Genomic DNA, 15,947 nt, shown 5'->3' on the forward strand with positions numbered 1-15,947 from the left:
TCCTAGTGCTTAATTAAATATCGACTCGACTTTTAATTAAGCACAATTTTTTTTTAAACTGAGCCATTAGTATTTGTTATTTATTTCAACTTGATACCTCCACGCGTTTCTAAGAATAACCCTAAAACAATTTTCTATCAACATAAAATTATTATTTACACACACACATTTCACATTATTATTTTTAAGCTTATTTCAATCAACTGATTACAATTATAATCAATTTATCATACTCAACACTTGGTTTTAATTTTGTTTACAACAATAATTAATACTTCTGCATATCATAACGGTGGTCCAGTACATCGTGTTGTTTTTATCGACATCGACCAAAGTGTGTGTCCTCGCACTATTAAGCTGTCAACGCATTTTTGCTCTCGCCGGCCGGGGTATGATGATGAGCTCGGGGATGGAGGCGGCAGTGCGCGTCTCCTGTAAGTGACGTCACTGACCGTGGCTGAGGCCGGCGGTGGGCGGCGCGGGCCGGTCGCAGGGCGTGGCCTTGAGCCGCGAGCACAGCCCGCCGCTGTTGTGCTTGTGGTAGTTGATGAGCTCGGGGATGGAGGCGGCAGTGCGCGTCTCCTGTAAGTGACGTCACTGACCGTGGCTGAGGCCGGCGGTGGGCGGCGCGGGCCGGTCGCAGGGCGTGGCCTTGAGCCGCGAGCACAGCCCGCCGCTGTTGTGCTTGTGGTAGTTGATGAGCTCGGGGATGGAGGCGGCAGTGCGCGTCTCCTGTAAGTGACGTCACTGACCGTGGCTGAGGCCGGCGGTGGGCGGCGCGGGCCGGTCGCAGGGCGTGGCCTTGAGCCGCGAGCACAGCCCGCCGCTGTTGTGCTTGTGGTAGTTGATGAGCTCGGGGATGGAGGCGGCAGTGCGCGTCTCCTGTAAGTGACGTCACTGACCGTGGCTGAGGCCGGCGGTGGGCGGCGCGGGCCGGTCGCAGGGCGTGGCCTTGAGCCGCGAGCACAGCCCGCCGCTGTTGTGCTTGTGGTAGTTGATGAGCTCGGGGATGGAGGCGGCAGTGCGCGTCTCCTGTAAGTGACGTCACTGACCGTGGCTGAGGCCGGCGGTGGGCGGCGCGGGCCGGTCGCAGGGCGTGGCCTTGAGCCGCGAGCACAGCCCGCCGCTGTTGTGCTTGTGGTAGTTGATGAGCTCGGGGATGGAGGCGGCAGTGCGCGTCTCCTGTAAGTGACGTCACTGACCGTGGCTGAGGCCGGCGGTGGGCGGCGCGGGCCGGTCGCAGGGCGTGGCCTTGAGCCGCGAGCACAGCTCGCCGCTGTTGTGCTTGTGGTAGTTGATGAGCTCGGGGATGGAGGCGGCAGTGCGCGTCTCCTGTAAGTGACGTCACTGACCGTGGCTGAGGCCGGCGGTGGGCGGCGCGGGCCGGTCGCAGGGCGTGGCCTTGAGCCGCGAGCACAGCCCGCCGCTGTTGTGCTTGTGGTAGTTGATGAGCTCGGGGATGGAGGCGGCAGTGCGCGTCTCCTGTAAGTGACGTCACTGACCGTGGCTGAGGCCGGCGGTGGGCGGCGCGGGCCGGTCGCAGGGCGTGGCCTTGAGCCGCGAGCACAGCCCGCCGCTGTTGTGCTTGTGGTAGTTGATGAGCTCGGGGATGGAGGCGGCAGTGCGCGTCTCCTGTAAGTGACGTCACTGACCGTGGCTGAGGCCGGCGGTGGGCGGCGCGGGCCGGTCGCAGGGCGTGGCCTTGAGCCGCGAGCACAGCCCGCCGCTGTTGTGCTTGTGGTAGTTGATGAGCTCGGGGATGGAGGCGGCAGTGCGCGTCTCCTGTAAGTGACGTCACTGACCGTGGCTGAGGCCGGCGGTGGGCGGCGCGGGCCGGTCGCAGGGCGTGGCCTTGAGCCGCGAGCACAGCCCGCCGCTGTTGTGCTTGTGGTAGTTGATGAGCTCGGGGATGGAGGCGGCAGTGCGCGTCTCCTGTAAGTGACGTCACTGACCGTGGCTGAGGCCGGCGGTGGGCGGCGCGGGCCGGTCGCAGGGCGTGGCCTTGAGCCGCGAGCACAGCCCGCCGCTGTTGTGCTTGTGGTAGTTGATGAGCTCGGGGATGGAGGCGGCAGTGCGCGTCTCCTGTAAGTGACGTCACTGACCGTGGCTGAGGCCGGCGGTGGGCGGCGCGGGCCGGTCGCAGGGCGTGGCCTTGAGCCGCGAGCACAGCCCGCCGCTGTTGTGCTTGTGGTAGTTGATGAGCTCGGGGATGGAGGCGGCAGTGCGCGTCTCCTGTAAGTGACGTCACTGACCGTGGCTGAGGCCGGCGGTGGGCGGCGCGGGCCGGTCGCAGGGCGTGGCCTTGAGCCGCGAGCACAGCCCGCCGCTGTTGTGCTTGTGGTAGTTGATGAGCTCGGGGATGGAGGCGGCAGTGCGCGTCTCCTGTAAGTGACGTCACTGACCGTGGCTGAGGCCGGCGGTGGGCGGCGCGGGCCGGTCGCAGGGCGTGGCCTTGAGCCGCGAGCACAGCTCGCCGCTGTTGTGCTTGTGGTAGTTGATGAGCTCGGGGATGGAGGCGGCAGTGCGCGTCTCCTGTAAGTGACGTCACTGACCGTGGCTGAGGCCGGCGGTGGGCGGCGCGGGCCGGTCGCAGGGCGTGGCCTTGAGCCGCGAGCACAGCCCGCCGCTGTTGTGCTTGTGGTAGTTGATGAGCTCGGGGATGGAGGCGGCAGTGCGCGTCTCCTGTAAGTGACGTCACTGACCGTGGCTGAGGCCGGCGGTGGGCGGCGCGGGCCGGTCGCAGGGCGTGGCCTTGAGCCGCGAGCACAGCCCGCCGCTGTTGTGCTTGTGGTAGTTGATGAGCTCGGGGATGGAGGCGGCAGTGCGCGTCTCCTGTAAGTGACGTCACTGACCGTGGCTGAGGCCGGCGGTGGGCGGCGCGGGCCGGTCGCAGGGCGTGGCCTTGAGCCGCGAGCACAGCCCGCCGCTGTTGTGCTTGTGGTAGTTGATGAGCTCGGGGATGGAGGCGCAGCAGTGCTTGTCCGACAAGTAGAACTCGCCGCGGCTGTTCTGCTTTATGTGGTAGTGTTTTGTTTGCGCGTGGTTTCTGAAATAAAGCAATGAAAAATAGTAGGTACGTTTTTATATTGACACGTTTTATCGAAACAAAATAAAATAGTTAACAGGATACACTTAGAGCCGCCAAAAACATTTTCATGTAAAATGTTGCCAAGACGAAACCATAAGGCTCGCACTGACAAAAAGTTATCAGATATCTTGTAGAGCCAAGCTTCTAACTCTACAGGCCCTACCTTCACAGACTCTGCACCTTAGTCAAAATATGTGGCTTGGCTAAGAGCTATGCAATTGAATTTTTTTATGCTTAATAAGTCCACTATTGACATCATATCCCGAGAGTTTTGTTTATCTGGTATAATCCAATCTGGTATAATACAAACCCAAGTTAAGAGGGTTAAAAAAAACGACGAAGCGCTTCGAGCAAAGGTAGGTAGTGCCCTTGCGCTTCGCTTTGCTCGTCTTGGCGGGGGCACTCCCGTGCCCCCAGATTGCCGGTCAAATAGAAAAACTATAATTATTAATAATAAATAATAAGTGACAAAGTATATTTTTGTCCCGTTGGCAGTGGAGACGTCCGGGTGTTGGTGTGCTGAGGCCAAAATTTTCTTGGGTGAATTAGGGCAGCGTTTAAGGGAGAGAGGTCATGACCCTCGTCCCGGGTCTTTCCTGATGCAGAGGCTGTCCATCGCGGTTCAGCGTGGCAATGCGGCGAGCGTGATGGGCACCTTTGCGTCTGAAAGGGCGCGGGACGAGTTTTTTGACTGAGTTATGGCTTTGTTGAGTTTAGTTTTAATTTAGTTTATAGTTTAATGTATTTTTGATATAATAAATACTAAGACGGTGGTAAGTATATCTTGTCGGTAACGTCATAGAGAAAAAAATACATAGAGTGCTCACTCCATACATCAGTTTTAGTACCAAAAAGACTATTAGCATCTAGCATCGAGTAGCGGAACTATCAGTGCTGCTACTTGACAATAGATGTCGCCACCGACCGGAAAGTCTTATGCTGTTGAGATAAGACTTTCCGGTCGGTGCTACATCTATTGTCATGTAGCATTACTGATAGTTCCGCTACTCGATGCTAGATGTAGACACTGAAATCAATAGTCTGAACTGATGTATGGAGTGAGCACTCTATGTATTTTTTTCTCTATGGTAACGTACACTTTGGTGTAGAGCGAGAGCGTGTACATGCCCTTGGTGGAGGAGTTGCGCACCACGAAGCAGCCCTCCTTGTCCTCCTGCTTGAGCAGCGACTCGGCCCGCTGCCGCGACATCTCGCCCACGTACCATCTGCGTACACGGAACGTTAACCCATTTAGTTATATACTGCATTTAGTTATATTATGCTATACTGTTCCTGTATTAAGTACCCCGTAGGAAACTATTGTTACATACTAAAGTTTTGGTTTTTGTTGTGAATTTCATAATTTAAAAAATATTTAATCTTAATACCATTCCAATTACCTGACCAAGGGCGGGTTTAAATTCAGCAAGCTGTACCCGCACCTTTTTCATTACTTACACAATTTGTTGCACAATGTTTAGATAAATACTGTACTTACTTCATGTACCTAAGATGGACTAATTACCTACCTAACCCTTATATTATACCTAAGACCTGATGTAAAAAGTAATGAAATAAATGCATTTGTATTTGTATTTGTATTTGTATTTGTATTTGTAGTTTTACTATCTTAGTTTTTTAGTTGACCGAAGATAAAGATAAAAGATAGTTTATTCAAGTAGGCATAATTACAATGCGCTTATGAACGTCAAATAAAGCTAGGTAGACCGGCTCCAACCCTACACCTCTGCCCCGAGAAGATTTAAATCCCCCCTCAATTGGAGGAGGGTATCCCATTATGGGACCGGCAACAAACTCGGCGGGACACATCTTTTCAAAAATAATTACATCTTAGCGAAGGTCTACGTTTTGACTCGGGCATTTTGCTTTTGTATGTCCGGATGTTCTCCTCTACAGGTCACAATTCTCAACCGATTCTTGTGAAATTTTGTGACCAGATTCTATGAGTAAATAATTTTTTTTTGTCGATCCCGTTTTTGGAAATTTTCAAAAATGGAGGAGTTGTGATACCTCGCGCATAAACAAATAGTCGTATCGATATCATAAGAGTATTTTCTTTTTGAGACATATTTACATAGTAAATGGCAAAAAATACAGAAAAATTGTATTGCTGGTTTAGGCGGTATTTAGATATTTAGTTTATACTCGAGCATGAGTAGCCGAATTTCGTCAGCTTAGCTAAGAACTATCATAGCGCATTTTGTAAACAATCGCTTTTTTTGTTTGCACACAGAAAGTCTGGGTTCGATCCCCAGTAAGACATAACTTTTTGTATTTTTTTTTTTTCACTTAAACTTCGTATTTTTTTTTAATAAATTAAAATCTTTGTATTGTTGATTGATCAAACCGCTGTGTGGCGCTGTCATCGTGCACGGTCCCAATAAGCTATGCTCGCGAGGTCTACAGCTCACAGAGCCACTAGTATTTAGTATTAATTAGTTTAGTTTTATTTTTTGTTACGTACTAACAATGCTATGGACCTAAAAGTTGTCTGAAAATAAACGCATTTTTTTAATACATGCCTAATGTAATCTATCAATGCTCTCCAAACGTACTCCACCTATGAAATCTGTAATATTTGTACATACCTGTGTAGTTTTACCTAACCTATACCTACGGATCAACAGAGCGTACTCCCATACGACCATGACATGAGAGTACGCTCATATGCATACGACTATGGGATGGGAGTACGCCATGTGCACCTGTAACACCATAGGGATTGTAAATCTGTTCGTTTGCCTCCTATATCATAAAAACACGCAGGTTGGGGTCATATAAACACTTATAATATTCCTTAAAGTGTCATTCAATAGAACTTGCTAACAATGTATACAAAAGTTACTAGTAAATTGACATTCAGTGTCAATTTTAGTATGGCGGTTTGTTTACATAATTAGCAAGTTCTATTGAATGACACTTTATTTTATTTTATTTAATAGGTCTGCCAACAGCGGTTACAATGATACATTGTTAGATATAGGTACATTCGATAGGTGTCTTAAGTTTATTGCACAGCTAATTATAGGCACACACCACATGTGTAAACTTACAGTTAAATTAATAACGAAATAAAATAGGAAACGGAAATACGTTGTAATTCGACGGTTCCAACTTATGTGTTGAGTGACTTTACCTACAGATGGTTTACTTTATTTCTCTTAATTTATCCCTACTAATATTATAAATACAAAATTAACTCTGGCTGTAACCACTTGACGCTTAAATAGCTGAACCGATATAATGAAATTTGATATGGATATTTGTTAGAGCCAAGCGGTCTTCCGCGGGACTCGATCTTTACTAATCAGCCTCCCATAGAATCCATATTTATCACGGGAATCATAATATACGCAGACGAAGGCGCCATCTGAATCTAGTTTTAACATTTTCAGTGTCAAGTGCCCCGGGGACTTACAATGTGTGAATAATCTCATTATCTTCCTAGTGTTATCTCGGCTTTCTTGCCAAGGGTCACCTGGCGAGCCTTGGAACCGCTCAGCAACCTAAACCCATGAACTGGCAACCGTTTTTACTAAAGTGACCAGAAAGTCTACGTCTGATTGGGATTAATTCAGTTTCCTTACGATGTTTTCCTTCACCAAAAAACGATTGATAAAAATAAAATGCTGGTTCGTACATAAGTTCGGAAAAGCCGGGATTGCAGGGCTCGGAACCGGTATTGAAATACCCGTTAATATCGTTAAGTGATGGAACGCGAACTAAAAAAATTACATTTTATCTCCTAACCGGTAAGGAGAGGGAACGGAATTTTATGTTTCGCAGGGAACGACATAATACCGATTATTCTTGGCTTTCGGAGAGTCTCGGCGGCTTTCTTGCCAAGGGTCACCTGGCGAGCCTTGGAACCGCTCAGCGACCTAAACCCATGAACTGGCAACCGTTTTTACTAAAGTGACCAGAAAGTCTACGTCTGATTGGGATTAATTCAGTTTCCTTACGATGTTTTCCTTCACCAAAAAACGATTGATAAAAATAAAATGCTGGTTCGTACATAAGTTCGGAAAAGCCGGGATTGCAGGGCTCGGAACCGGTATTGAAATACCCGTTAATATCGTTAAGTGATGGAACGCGAACTAAAAAAATTACATTTTATCTCCTAACCGGTAAGGAGAGGGAACGGAATTTTATGTTTCGCAGGGAACGACATAATACCGATTATTCTTGGCTTTCGGAGAGTCTCGGTTAAACTCGTTGTTATACATGAAAAAAATAACAATACTTACTCGTTCTATCTTGCTTCGATATTTTCAATTTAACCGGTTAATTTCGTTCCACGAAAACGGAAGGCGAACGAATTTGGCATAAATCAGTATCTCAATAGAACATTTCTTTAACCGGTAACCGCAAACGGAAACTAAATCCTTTTCGTTCCCGGATGAATGAACGAAACCGGTTTGAAAAATAAAACAGTTTCCGAGCCCTGCAGTTTGCCCTGCAGCCCTGGGTTGTAGTTTCAGTAATACAAAACTTGCCTCAAAGTATGGCACCATTCGAAAACAATGTTGAAATATTTGAATTTAATTTTATGCCGAACATTTTAGGTATAAAAGCGTGTTGTGTGCTCTGTTCTCACAAATTCTATGGTGACGTAAATGCGACAAACGGCAGCATAATTGTGTGTAACATTGTATCAAGAGTAATTTAGTTAATGGTTTCATTTTGTGATATCGGTAAAAGGCTGCTGTTCGATTTAAATTTACAATTTCAATGAATTGACATTAAAATGATAAAATAAAATCGTTATAATTAGCACAAATTCCAGGTATTGTGATTAATAAGATAATTATGAACTTTATTATGTAAGTGGGCCATGCGAGCACTTTTACTAATGACTCATGCAGAAGCAAAGTTTAATCGTTCACTCTCACCACTTTACATGACTCATATTCCGCCCCCAATTTCGATGAGAAACCCATTGAAAAGAAGCACCGCATGGCACTTTATAGTCAATTGAGATTTGAGATGCTTGCTTATTAACTGAACTATGAATGTTTTCAAGAAAAATAAATTGTTTTGCTTGACTTGGCGGGGGCACTGCCGTGCCCCCAGATCGGTACCTATCTAACTTGAAGATATTTTGTACAATGGAATAAATTATTTTTCACCACACCAACTGGTTGCTGAAAGTTGCAAAGTAATCAAATGCAAATTTTGAATTCTTTCCTTATGTTGGCTGGTAGAAATGCTTAGATTTTGTATGATATTTTACAGTTAGTATTTTCCTCGTGTTGGTGTAGTGAAAAATTTTGTGTTTCACGCGGTGGCAAAATTTGTTTAACCCTCGAAACTTTCGAAACCTCAAAACTGCAAGGGTTTCGAGTCGAAACCCTTGCATGACTCAAGATTCCATTTTCGAACCACGAGCGTAGCGAGTATGATTTATGGTTTTTCCTGTGCCACATTCTAACTATTATATTTCCCTCTTCTGTACAGTGTACGGTTCCTACCTATTGGTTAGATGCTTAGGTATGTAAGGTACGATAGCCAAAAATAAAGAAATACTTACTCGTACTTCTGGAGTCCTAATGTTTCCTTTTCTTTCACGTAATTGCTAGGGATGAATCCAACGGACCTAAAATAAGGAAAAACTCTTTAACGGGTAAACCCAGGAAAAAAGGTAATTAGAAAGGAACAAGAGATATGGCGCGCCGCGTGAACCCTGCGACGGGAGGTTCGGTTATCGCGCGGGATAAAAAGGGTTTTACTTAACTTTAACGTTTTTCCTCAATTTCACACTACAAATTACTTCTGTTTAAAATTTTGTTAGTGACGTCGCTCGGCTATATCACTAACTATTTTATGCTAAAATTATACTGCTCTAGTATGTACTTGATTGACTTATATTAAAATATGACGTTTATCGTGTTTTTTATATCAAGCCAATTTCAACCTAGTAAGGTGTTAGTCAGAGTCTACGGTACATGTTGCGGTAACTTGTGGGGGATAATCCTATCGCTGATTTAGCAGAGATATATAGCACAGTTAAACTACGAAAGTGTATATTAATAGTATATTCAGACTTTACATGAGGACTGTTATTGATCGAATGACATACAAAAAGTAAACAAATATTTCATAGAACCGTTGCTATACAAATTATGAATTTGACAGAGTTGCATCTACTGCCAGTACTAATGACCCTTAAAATAGCCGCAACTACATTCTATAAATATCGCATTAACATAATATTTCAATATAACTCTGATTAACAAAAGTTGACGTTTGAGAATTCAGTGATCATTTGTTTTGGATGTCAAACTAAGGGGCTCGTTTTTTTTCTTAGACTACCTACCTCTATTACAATCAATCCTCTTTGCGTTTAGTGATTTTTACTTACCCATTTTCGTCTTTTACTTTCCACCAATGTTCTTGCGAGTCATCGATAACTTCATATTCCGCTCCCTTTAAACAAAACAATAATATTAAAGTAATAATTTCCTCTTTGATGGATTTTCTCTTATATAAATTGTACGGTTTAAGTATAGTTAGAGTTTATTAATACATACATTAAAAGTAAGATTGTGTAATTTTACGTACTTATACAATTTACTTAAACTAGAAAATCCAGAGTATACAAAATGCAATTAATAATGTAGGTACCTTACTATTTTTATACATAGTGTTGCGACAGATATAAAATACCATTGCCATTTGAGTTTAAACATACGAGGGGCGTTCAAAATATTCTCGGTATTGATATCTTACAACCTCTTCTAAAATTTCTTTCGTTACTGGCCGCTAAGGTTTATTCATTGACATTAAAAAAAAGTATAATTCGAAGCGAGATGTTCTTTTGTTTTTCTGCAATTGCTGAACAAACATGAACATCATGTGGGAATTGACAATGTTAACTAAATTAGAACATCGATGCGTGATAAAATTCTTGACAAAACAGGGTAAAAATCAAAAAACCATAAAAGAGGAAATGGATTGTGTTTACCGTGAGTCTGCTCCTTCTTTATCTACCATTCAAAAGTGGTCAAGCGAGTTTAAACGTGGAAGGGAGAGTGTTGAAGACGACCCTAGACCTGGCCGGCCTGTAGTAGCTACTTCACAAGAAAATATTGATAAAGTGGAAAAACTTATATTGGAAGATGGTCGAGTGAAGGTAAAATCTATAGCACAAGTAACCAATCTCTCTATTGGTACCGTACATGATATTATCCATGACCATCTTAATATGTCAAAAGTAAGTGCAAGATGGGTTCCGCGAATGCTGACTCGGCTTCAAAAAGACATGCGTGTAGCTTGTTGTTCCGATTTTATTGACCTGTGCGGTGAAAATCCTGATGAGGTGCTGCAAAGAATAGTTACTGGAGATGAAACCTGGGTTCATCATTATGACCCAGAGAGTAAACAAGAGTCCATGCAGTGGCACATTAAGGGTTCAGCTCATCCCAAGAAGTTCAAGGTCATCCCTTCAGCTGGCAAGGTCATGGCCACGATATTTTGGGATTGTGAAGGAGTATTACTGATCGATTATAAAGAAAAAGGTGTAAATATCACAGGACAGTACTACGCTAACATTCTACGTCAATTAAAGGATGCAATCAAAGAAAAGAGGCGAGGAAAGTTAACCAAAGGTGTTATGCTTCTGCATGACAACGCCCCCGTCCATACTGCTCATATTGCCAAGGCAGCTATTGTTGAATGTGGGTTTGAAACTGTTACTCACCCACCGTATAGTCCGGACTTAGCCCCCAGCGACTTCTTTTTGTTCCCCAATCTTAAAAAGGATCTGCGTGGAAATAAATTTTCCGATGATGAAGCATTGAAGGCGGCAGTGGAGGAGCATTTTTACACCAAAGATAAAAAATATTTTTATGCAGGATTAAAAAAAATAATTGATCGATCTTTTAAGTGTATGAACATAGGGGGGGAGTATATTGAAAAATAAAAATATCAAACTTTTCGTACTTGTTTGTTTTCATTCTCATACCGAGAATATTTTGAATACCCCTCGTATGTATGCTATGACTACGACTATTCTTCTGACTAGTTAATAAAAAAACCAAAATAAAATAACTTAATATTATATCTTTTTTAAAAAAAGGGAACCGCCTTCAAAAAACCAACCCACTGAAAAGTACAAAATAATTTTTATATGGCACCCCTTTACGTGTCCAGTCCCTATCCCACGGCGTAAAGCAATTTTTTGCCAAAAAGTAATTAATACCTAATAATAAGAAAATTAATAATCATCCGGGTAATTACTTAGTTTTTGAAGTCGGTGCCAAACCATAATTTTTGAGAACCGATATTTTAGACAACGAAGAACGCTGTACTTACTTGCATTATAAAGACATACTTAGTTTACTCATTAATTTAGTTCTTGTAGGTACTACGTACTCGTATTGTTTTTCTGATTGGTAGTAAGTAAAGACTGTTTTTGTTGGTTTGGCACCGCCTTCAAAAACTAAGTAATTACCCGGATGATTATTAATTTTCTTATTATTAGGTATTAATTACTTTTTGGCAAAAAATTGCTTTACGCCGTGGGATAGGGACTGGACACGTAAAGGGGTGCCATATAAAAATTATTTTGTACTTTTCAGTGGGTTGGTTTTTTGAAGGCGGTTCCCTTTTTTTAAAAAAGATATAATATTAAGTTATTTTATTTTGGTTTTATTTTTGTTTATTTTTAATTTTTTAATTATTTTTTGTTTATTTTATTTTATTTTTTACTTTTTAGTGATAGGTAGATATATACTTCATTTATTTTAGGTTTTGGGCTAAAATACTAGTTTGTTAGGCTCTCCATTTAGTCTACTAATGTTGGTGATGGCCTAACTCGATGATAATCGCGACACAACATAATATGACGTTTTGGTGCTAAACGATTTGTATGTATATTCCTCCCACTCCCACTCCCATTCCCAGTCCCAGTCCGACTCCCACTCCCACTCCCACTATTTTATCTAAATCGGTTTTAGCAACATAAATTTGTTGGTATACCGATAGCATGGCCACCTACCGGGTCCAATTGGTTTTTCAAACCATCCATGTACTGTAAACTAAAACCTTCTCCAGAATGTAACAAACACTTTTCTGAAAACCGCATCAAAATCGGTTCAGCCAAACGCGAGATAATCACGAACAAACATACACACATACATACGTACATACATACGGGTCAAACTGAGAACGTCCTTTTTTTTAAAGGCAGTTAGAAAAAAGTTCATCGACCCACCTAGTGGAACTCCGCAACATAGGCACACGACGACAAGTCGGTTAACCAAAACAAAGTGTGCCTATGTTGCACCAAACCTAAGTTCCACTAGGTACAGCAAGGGTTCAGCATCAGCTCTATCTTGGGTACTGCTCTCCCAAGTGCTCATCAAGATGTGACAGATTACGAAAATAGCGTGGGCCTATGTTGCACCAAACCTGAGTTCCACTAGGTACAGCAAGGGTTCAGCATCAGCTCTATCTTGGGTACTGCTCTCCCAAGTGCTCATCAAGATGTGATGGATGACCAAAATAGCGTGGGCCTATGTTGCACCAAACCTGAGTTCCACTAGGTACAGCCAGGGTTCAGCATCAGCCCTATCTTGGGTACTGCTCTCCCAAGTGCTCATCAAGATGTGACGGATGGCCAAAATAGCGTTGGCCTATGTTGCACCAAACCTGAGTTCCACTAGGTACAGCCAGGGTTCAGCATCAGCTCAATCTTGGGTACTGCTCTCCCAAGTGCTGATCATGATGTGATGGATGACCAAAATAGCGTGGGCCTATGTTGCACCAAACCTGAGTTCCACTAAGTACAGCCAGGGTTCAGCATCAGCTCTGTCTTGGATACTGCTCTCCCAAGTGCTCATCAAGATGTGACGGATGACCAAAATAGCGTGGGCCTATGTTGCACCAAACTTGAGTTCCACTAGGTACAGCCAGGGTGAACCCTGCCAGCCAGGGTGGTTTGGTGCATCAGCTCTATCTTGGGTACTGCTCTCCCAAGTGCTCATCAAGATGTGACAGATGGCGAAAATAGCGTTGGCCTATGTTGCACCAAACCTGAGTTCCACTAGGTACAGCCAGGGTTCAGCATCAGCTCTATCTTGGGTACTGCTCTCCCAAGTGCTCATCAAGATGAGACGGATGACCAAAGCAGCGTGGGCCTATGTTGCACCAAACCTGAGTTCCACTAGGTACATCCCGAGTTCCACTAGGTACAGCCAGGGTTCAGCATCAGCTCTATCTTGGGTACTGCTCTCCCAAGTGCTCATCAAGGCGTGTCGGATGACCAAAACAGCGTGAGCCTATGTTGCACCAAACCTGAGTTCCACTAGGTACAGCCAGGGTTCAGCATCAGCTCAGATCTATGTATACTAAAACCTTCTCCAGAATGTAAGAAACACTTTTCTGAAAACCGCATCAAAATCGGTTCAGCCAAACGCGAGATAATCGCGAACAAATATACATACATACATACATACATACATACATACATACATACATACATACATACATACGGGTCAAACTGAGAACCTCCTTTTTTTTTTGAAGGCGGTTAACAAATAACATGTTATTTACCTTTTCTAAGGAGAGGTCTCCGCTTTCAATTGCCTTAAACGGGTAAAGGGCAACCACAACTTTTCTTTGTTTTTCCTAAAACAAGCAAAATTATAATATTAATTGATTGACCGAAGCGTTAGCGAAGGTCTCCATTTAAGCTTGGACAAAAACGCTTTCGTATGACCGGGTGTTTTTCTCCGGAGGTCGCATTTCTCATCTCAACCGATTCTCGTAAAATTTTGTGGACAGGTTTGGTAGTTAAATAGAATTTTTTGTTTCGTTTTTTGGAAAAAGTTCAAAATGGCGGATATTGGCATAAAAGACTTAAGCGCCAGTAGGGTCTATGGCAAGACTAGGTACATATTGTTAGTTCGCTGTGAAATACATACTTCATTCAGTCATTATCACAGCCTGTGATAATGACTGAATGAAGTATGTATTTTTATTTTTTTAAGAAACGTGTTACACTACTCTACGAGTGATCTTTCGGGTCCGATTTATCAGAGAACCCTATCCTAAAAATACCTCAAAAAATTCAAAAAAAGGCTTAAAATAACTCACTTTAAGTTTAGCTGACGGAGTGCCGGGAGGCGCGCCGCCTCCCCCGGGCATGGTGACCGCTGCAGTCACCGCTGCAAATATAACAACACATTACATATAATAGGTACAAACATAATAGTAGGTACCTAAGTTACACCAGACGCAGACCAAGGTAACTTGGCAGCGATTTTGATAAAACAGACTGTGCAACTGCAACTGTTAAGTACCTAAATGTCATAATTTCATAGAATTATTTTTACGTTTAAAATATCGTGACGAGATCTGTAAAATCGGCTCGAAAAGTTACGGCTTCAGTATTTTGGGACGCGAATAGGATTTTGATTATTATATTATTTTCCAAAAAGTCTTACAATCAATGGTTATAATAAGATTAGGTAGGTACTTAAGAAAGTAGACGACCGCTCAACAACGCTTCTCCATTCTCTTTATACTTTCCATAATGTCAGTATCCAGGGAGTAAAATGAGGACTACGTAGTTTGTATGAAAGCACTATTTCACAAAATGTTAACTGACGACCTGTCGGGTCTAGTGAGTGGTGACCCTGCCTATGAAGCCGATGATTCCAGGTTCAAATCCTGGTAAAGGCATTTATTCCTGTGATGAGCATGGATATTTCTTCCTGAGTCCGGGACCATCGCCTTCATAGGCAGGGACACTCACTAGGCCAGACAGGTCAATATATGAGGTATATGTTTATAAAATCTGAAACGATATTTGATATTATTTAAATACGACGTACGACAGGTAAATCAGGTAATTACTTATGTAACGATCACGGAATGATTTCGGCATACGTAAAAGTGGGTAGCTTAAACCAAACCGCACCGGTTATATGGTAAACTGTAAGACAATTAAATTGACCACAAGCAACAGAAACGCCGCATCGCATTACTTAAAAGTCGTATTTGCTGATGAATGCGCGACATAATATGTGAATATTAATAACACACTTTTCACGGTTATTATATACTTCAGACTCATTTTATTTTCCAGTTGTGTAGCAACAGTGCTAAAAATATTACCTGTATTAGGACGTACACAATTATACGGTAATTTGTGCAAATATAACGACATCTGTAACCTGCCCTACAATTACCTGGCGATGAAGTAGGGTTTATACACGTGTGGCAGTTGTGGCATTATGCACTTGTCAACAATTATATACACTTACTGTCGCTAACCTTGATTTGTGTATGCTAAATTACGAGAATATTTTTATACTAAGTATAAGTATCTAAGAGTAACCATCAGTCTTAATATAATTTAACTCAGTGTTGTATTTGATTGGAATATTACGTAAATAAATAATTTAATAAATATTATAGGACATTTTTACACAAATTTCCTAAGCCCCACGGTAAGCTCAATAAGGCTTGTGCCTAAATGACGATGTTGATGAACTGTTTTTATACGAATTTGAAATACTTATATGTAACTATTTCATCAATATGACGCAAGAACACAATAACAATATTATAATAAGCAATACATACAGGTTAAAGACAAAAACAAACCATACACCACCCGGTGGTAATGACGCTAGCACAGACGTTAATCCAAAAAAAAACAAATTCACAACAATACTTTAGCACTTTCCAGACACGTACATCATCAACAAATTAGATTAGAGGTAAAAGTATCTAAAAAAAGTGACTGGTATGTTAAAAAGTCATCTAAAGCGATTTAAAGGACTAACCGAGTAATTAATGAGAACGTAACACAGTCGAAAACACTTAAAAC

At 43.0% G+C, this 15,947-nt stretch overlaps 1 protein-coding gene across 1 annotated transcript in view; it reads right to left on the reverse strand.

The window, feature by feature from the left end:
* The window catches only part of LOC134662360 (tyrosine-protein kinase Btk), an 87,553-nt gene that overhangs the window by 22,473 nt on the left and 49,133 nt on the right, over positions 1-15,947 (reverse strand). The window contains exons 6-11 of the mRNA XM_063518562.1: positions 14,207-14,277; positions 13,664-13,738; positions 9,471-9,535; positions 8,640-8,705; positions 4,186-4,314; positions 2,853-3,046 (exon numbers count right to left, since the gene is read on the reverse strand). Of these exons, the coding sequence (XP_063374632.1) occupies positions 2,853-3,046; positions 4,186-4,314; positions 8,640-8,705; positions 9,471-9,535; positions 13,664-13,738; positions 14,207-14,277 (600 nt within the window). The remainder of the gene's footprint in view (positions 1-2,852; positions 3,047-4,185; positions 4,315-8,639; positions 8,706-9,470; positions 9,536-13,663; positions 13,739-14,206; positions 14,278-15,947) is intronic.

This window comes from Cydia amplana, chromosome 3 (assembly GCF_948474715.1).
Source record: "Cydia amplana chromosome 3, ilCydAmpl1.1, whole genome shotgun sequence".
In the NCBI taxonomy this organism is placed as follows: domain Eukaryota; kingdom Metazoa; phylum Arthropoda; class Insecta; order Lepidoptera; family Tortricidae; genus Cydia; species Cydia amplana.